Here is a 6,829-nt window from a genome sequence, read left to right on the forward strand (position 1 = left end):
GAAACAAGGAGGTGGTTTTAATGTTCTGGCTGATCGGTGTAGAAGAGATACAAGCTTAATAATTATAATAAGCGTATTATTTTGGATTTAAGTTCAGATGTTCCAGATCTTCCAGCTTTACCTCACATGTATTTTTTTAAGCTTCTGGAATATTTACATTGCAAATGATGCATTGTAAATAAAATTACATTTGATATATTTTATGTATCATTGACAGTAACATTTGCATGCCAAAATTCTTTGCAAAAATGCAAACAATAAATATTTTTATTTTCACATTTTATTTTTGTTTCATATTATTTGTGTAGTGTATAATAGATGCTTTTTTAAACGTAGTTTTTGTTTCAGAGCTTGTTAAGCAGGCTCACTCTGTCCACAGGACAGACAACAGTGTAATCTAGTTTTTCTGATGTGAATTTGAAAGGAAACATGTTTGAAATGTGTACGTATACAAATTGATACTATGGTGAACAGCAAGAAAGGTTCAATTCCCAGGTGGAGCAGTCTGGATCCTTTCTGTGTGGAGTTCTCCCTGTGTCTGCAAGGGTTTCCTCTAAATCAGTCAGGTTAATTGGAGATGCAAAATTGCCATGTGTGTTTGCCCTGTGCTGAACTGGCAACCAGTTTGGAGTGTGTCCTACCTTTCACGACCCTGAACAGGATGAAGCGGTGGTAAAACAGACAGTGAATGAATGAATAATTAGACATTGTGTGTGCTAAGTTTATTTAAAATTAGTAAACAATTTGCACAAAATTCTAATAAACTATAACTATAATGATTAAGCTGCTTGAAATAATGACAACTACCAAACAGCTATTTTCAGGTTAAATGTGAACTGCCATCACCTCAAACAATCCCAATCATAATTACTTTAATCTTGTGGATGTGTTATCTTGGCAAGTTACAAAAGTACCAATACTAACAGTACAAAAAAACTGAAATGAACTTTGGTAATTCTTGAATGTTTTTGGTTTTAGCAGTAAAATAGTGGTGGTAGTAACAGTAAACATGAGGTAGTAACCTGTTTTATTGGGTTTAGTGAGTGGTGTAAAAAATGATTGTATCAAAGCAATTAGCACCAGGAGGGTAAACCTATGACTGGTGCAAATGAAGGGAACTGAGTACAGAGTTATTTCTTGAACAGTTACTTGCACACTTAACACTTATATCCGGTTTTAAAGGATTAGCTTTATATTGGTTGTAGATTGTAGAACATAAGGATGTTTTGAATTAAAATGTACAGTGTTACATATCATTGTTTAACACATATTGCTTTAGTTTTTAACAGTTAAAAGGTAATAGTAAAGGGTACAACTCTTTGGAAAAAATACAGTCTTACCAATATATTGTGGCCTACTGTTGCAATTTATTCCTTTTTTATTGGGAGGAGCACTTCCTAGTAGGGATGTAACGATACACACTACCCACGATGCGATTCACGATACTGGGTTCACGATACAATTTTTGAAATTGAAGACAAATTATGACAAAGTTTCCTTTTATTATTTCTCTTAAAAAATAAAATAAAATACTGTATTTGTGATTATCTTTTATTTATCTAAATAGTAAATGCCCTTTTATTTCTGAGGTAGGTACAAACTATGCAAAACAAGTTTGAATTAAGCCCAATTTGGCTGAAAAAACCCGAATTTGGCAACCAGGTGTATAGCACCAGTGATGTCAACCAGGCAAGGTGTATAGCACCAGTGCCCTCTGCTGTTTAAAGTGAATATCGATTCATTTTACATGTCAAATCGATTTGAATTGTGGAATTTTTGAATCGGTTATTAACTGTCTTGTGGTGAATCGTTACATCCCTACTTACTAGCATTTCTAGAGAAACAACATTTAATGTGGATACAGTGTGGGAATTAAACAACATAGCAAATACTGTGATTAGTTACTGTGAATATGTCTCCTGTGGGTGGAAAATAAATTGCTTTAGTTTTAAAAGTAAAAAAATCTTGTAGTGTCAACCCCCCTTCCCCGACAGGTACGCGCCCCACAGGTTGAAAACCCCTGCTCTAAGATGGTCAAACTTAGGTTGAAAATAATGCAGCATAAAATATTTGTCTAAAGAGAATATTATCTCAGATTGGCTAAAATGTTTGGTAAATTCAGAACAGAAGAAATAGTGTAATCTGGAGTAATGCCATTTTCTTGAGCAGAACCATTACTTTTGTTAATCCACACTGTAGCTTGAACCCCTGCATTGATCCCACCCTGAATATCTGTATCTATAGAGTCCCCCACCATGATGCAGTTCTGTGGTTTTACCCTCAGCAGCTCAAAGCAGTGTGTAAAAATGGACATGGCTGGTTTTTGCTCAGCATGCTCTCCTCCTACCACCACAGCATCGAACAGTCCTTCACACTTCAGAGCCTCAATCTTTTCCCTCTGTGTCTGTGTTTCACCGTTGGTCAGCAGCAGCAGCTTGTATGAGCTCCTGAGCTCTTTTAGCATAGCAAGCACATCAGGAGATAAAGCTAAAGCCTGAAGTCGTGTGTTCTTCCATGTGTAGTAGCAATCTGAGGCTAGAGCACGGCCTGGATCTTTACCCTCTGCTTCCTGTAGGGCTTCATGCCAATGATTTATCCGAACCTCGTCTATCGTTTGGCCTGATGAAGGATCATATGTTTCTTGAAGAACTTTACGGGCAAATCGCTCACAGATATTTTTAAGGTTTGTGTGGTTCACTTTATCTTTCAGGCGTTCACATACCTGTGAGGGATATACAATGAACACATCATTAGTTTAAAGTGTTTTATTAGCATTACATTTGATACTAATGGGTAGTACTTGGGTGAATTGCTCTTTTTTTAAACAGAATAATTGGCATTCTTGAAATAAAACTGGTACAAATGCACTGGATAACGTTTATCAAAGTTATTTAATTTTAATAAGTTAAATTCATGCTTTTAATTAATTAAACATGTATTATATACAAATATGAAATCATAAAACAAAAGACACTTGTATTTTACATTCTATATGTTCACCTAACTGTTTATTTATTTATAGAGGCAAAAAAAACCATTAAAAAAATCATGCTTAAATGTCTAGCGGCAAGCAGTTTGGAATATCCAAATGTATTTAGACCCTCCCATGCCAACAAACAATTTGGAAAATATGTGTCTCGAGTTCATTAGATGCTACTAAGACTACATTCTGTGGTTAGTTAAGACAAAAATAGAGCTTTAAGCAACTGGTACAATTTGTAAAAAATAAAGGTTGTTGTACAGAAATAGAGTTTATAGAGCTGGAAACATTTCTCAATTGTGAGTAAATGTGTTTGTGTTTCCTGTCCATCCCATCAGACCCTGATTCGAATAATGTAGTTACTGAAAATGAATAAATCAGACAAAATAATAGTCAGAAATAAAACAAACTCCTAGACTTTTAGTTTAAAGGGTTTAACATAGGCTTTAAAATCATGTTTTTGTTTACATTTGCTATTAATCCAAACACTCAAGGCCCCACTTCTCTAATACCTTATTTTAGAAATCTCTTGATGCATGCTCAATAATCCAGCTACACAAATCCACAATGTTGAATCAGTACATCTGGACACAAGTTTGTCCAAATGAACTGATTCAATTGTGTGGACTTATTTTAGAAACCACTGACAAAAATGTTTTAGAAAGGTGCTTTGTTTAACCTATTTGCTACACAAAATTCATAATGTTGTGTTTAATGCTATTACCTTTAAAGACAACGTTTACTGCTCACAAACGAAAACATGGAAGACTTTACACATTATTAACATTTCATGAAACAATATAGTATGAGTGAAATCACTCAATCACAACTGAACTTCAACTCGGAAGCAGGTAGCAGTGTCACCTCACAGCGAGAAGGTCCTGGGTTCTCTTGATGCGTGCTCAATAATCCTGGGTTCGATCCCCAGGTGGGGCGGTCTGGGTCCTTTCTGTGTGGAGTTTGAATGTTCTCCCCGTGTCCGTGTGGGTTTCCTCTGGGTGCTCCGGTTTCCGCCCAAAGATATGCAAGTGAGGTGAATTGGAGATACTAAATTGTCCATGACTGTTTAATATAACCTTGTGAACTGATGAATCTTGAAATGAGTAACTACAGTTTTTGTCATGAATGTAACCAAATTGTAAAACTTGACATTAAAATCCTAATAAACAAACAAACTTCAACTCGGAAATCCATGTTTTTGCCTAAAACATTTTTTTAAAGACTGGTTCTTAAAATGACTCAGTAATGGTGCTCGTGTATGAGATAATTAAGGAGGATGGTGATGTAGCCTAGTTAAACCGAACTACGTCTCCCAGCATTCCATTCTAATCTCACTTCGTGACTTAATTATAGTTACATTGAGCTTAAATTATTTTGATAGTGTAAACCATGAATATATTAATGTTACTGTTAGTACATAATATAATAATAAAATAATAAACATAATAATTCGTTTTACTAGTGTGAATATGCAGTGGTTTGATTGGTCAGAGTTCCTCACCTGCTGAATCGCGACTCGTCCTGCTCCTGCTGTATCCACCAACGTGTTATCTAAATCAAACAGTACCGCTGATACTTCCACTCTAGCCATGTCCAGCTGTGAATTCATACAGATGTTACAGTCTCCCAAATCAAGAATAACAATCACATATATGAAGCGGAACTTCTCAGTAACGTCAGCAGGATGCGTGTGTGACAGCTCGTTTCCGGCATGAGGTAATCCAGAGGAGCATCATGGGAGTTGTAGTTTACCAGTCATGCACACGTGTAAGTGTGGCCAAAGGCCTGCTGTGTAAGCCTTATTTTAATTATTTTTAAAATATTAATTCACTGTGAGGGTTTGTTGCACAGCAGATTTTAAGCATCTTTAACATGTCATTCATTAAATCCTATTGAAAATCTTTGGTGGGATTTAAGGAAAGCACTTGTAGTCTGAAAGCCATCAAACCTCAATGAGACTGAACAATGGGGCCAAGACCTCAGAAGAGAGAGAGGTGTTTGAAGCTTCTCTTGATGCATGCTCAAAAATCCAGGTACACAAATTCACAAAGTTTGTTGTAAAAAAACATTCCGTCACTCATCCAGGTGACTTCAGTCTGAGCTGGTGGTGAATACCCCAACCTTATATGGAGTTGTTTTGCATAATGTTTGAAGCTTGTTGACTGAAATGGCTTAGTAGAGGTTATCAAGACTTAAGGATGTTCCACCAATTCCTGAGGCTCAGGTGTAATTAATTGTGCACAAATTGCTTGTATGTATCAATACATATTCTTTCTCTGTTTACTGAGATGTTTGTGATATATGTGTATTTAATTGTATACATATAATTACAATCAATTTAAGGTGAGGGGTTTGAATATTCCTGATTGTAACTGTAATGTAAAGTGGCTTAATGAACACTGGTTCAAGCCAGGGTCAAGCACATTCTATGACATTCCCAATCAGCAGATTTAAACAGTATTAAAATTTTACTAATAGTTCTTTAGTACAGACTGCAAATTAGTTCTCCATATATGTAATGTATTGTCCATCACTTGTAGATTAACAAATATTTGTTTTTAAATATGCAAATGTTTGCTCTGTCTTTACTAAAATAGGCTTTAATTAATTGAACTAAATCACATAGGTCCCTAACATAAGAATTAGAATTTCTAATCAGCTAAATACAATAAAACGGGGAATTAATGTTAATAATTAATGTTTATAGAATAGTGTAGGTCAATAACAATACATTATCATATACCAGTGTGAAATCATGTAGTCAAACCTTATTAGGCATTCCAGTTGCATTACTTGTTTAAGATCACTAGAGGACCTCAAATCATCATTACTTGAGATTTAGTTTAAAGCAAACTAAATTGAGTTGATTCTGATGTTAAACTACATTGTGTTCAGTGATGGCTCGTTTACATGCAGTTGCTTTTACTTTGTACAGAAATAAAAGTATTTAGATGGCATATGTGGATTAAGCCAAATTTACTAAACTACTTATGGTTTAACTTATGTTTATGGTTTAACAAAATAATCCCTGACAAAGGCTAATTGAACCGACTGTCATGAAAGCCAGAGGATCTGACTTCCAAAAGTGTAAAGGAATCTTCAAGCTTTCAAATGTATCATATATTATACATTATATTATTGTGTGCACAGGACGAAATCAATTCAGTTTTCAGTTTATTTTTTTTATTTTGAGTTTTTTCCAGCATTTTATTCCTGCCTTATTTCTCAGCGACAGGGACAAGGAGACTGGTAAAAATTAGGAAATAGATGAATGCAGCCTAATACAGGAAATTAGTAGTATGGGTGCTACACATAATTTCTCTGGTAGCAGTCACACAATAATTCATTCTGATACATATATTTTTTGTTTCGTCTTTTAAAATTTGTGGTAAATATAACTTTACCAAACATAAAACAAAAAGTTTATTGTATAAAGATCACAGAACTCATCTTTAAGTGTATAAATACAGATAAGGGATACTACAAATCATCAAATTGTTAATGAGGCATGAATGTCTTACCATAATGTGTTCTAAAGCAGGTATAATAATTCATATAGCTTCTAAAGACACAAGGTGCACCACCAATGAATAAAACAACTAAAGTATGGTACGTACAACTAAAATGTGTGAACAGACATCCTTTTATGTAAATAATAACATTTTTGTAAATCTTTTTTAAGTAATCATTTTTTTAACAATAACAAAATCAATACATTCTGTTTTATTTTTTATGAACTGATATCCAAATTTACATATGAACTTTTGAGTTAGTAGCAGTCATGGTATAGGTACATGTCTTTATATATTCTCAGGGACAAAATTATTAAACAATTACATTGAAATGCAA

General features: G+C 34.4%; 1 protein-coding gene across 1 annotated transcript; it reads right to left on the reverse strand.

Moving 5' to 3' along the window:
- Positions 1–1,010: 1,010 nt before the first annotated feature.
- On the reverse strand, positions 1,011–4,617 carry nanp (N-acetylneuraminic acid phosphatase). The gene is made up of 2 exons (XM_062995261.1): positions 4,482–4,617; positions 1,011–2,722 (listed from the first exon to the last, which is right to left on the reverse strand). The coding sequence occupies exons 1-2, from the start codon at positions 4,587–4,589 to the stop codon at positions 2,087–2,089; spliced, it is 744 nt and encodes a 247-aa protein (XP_062851331.1). The 5' UTR covers positions 4,590–4,617; the 3' UTR covers positions 1,011–2,086.
- Positions 4,618–6,829: the final 2,212 nt, after the last annotated feature.

Source organism: Trichomycterus rosablanca, chromosome 5 (genome assembly GCF_030014385.1).
Source record: "Trichomycterus rosablanca isolate fTriRos1 chromosome 5, fTriRos1.hap1, whole genome shotgun sequence".
NCBI lineage: Eukaryota > Metazoa > Chordata > Actinopteri > Siluriformes > Trichomycteridae > Trichomycterus > Trichomycterus rosablanca.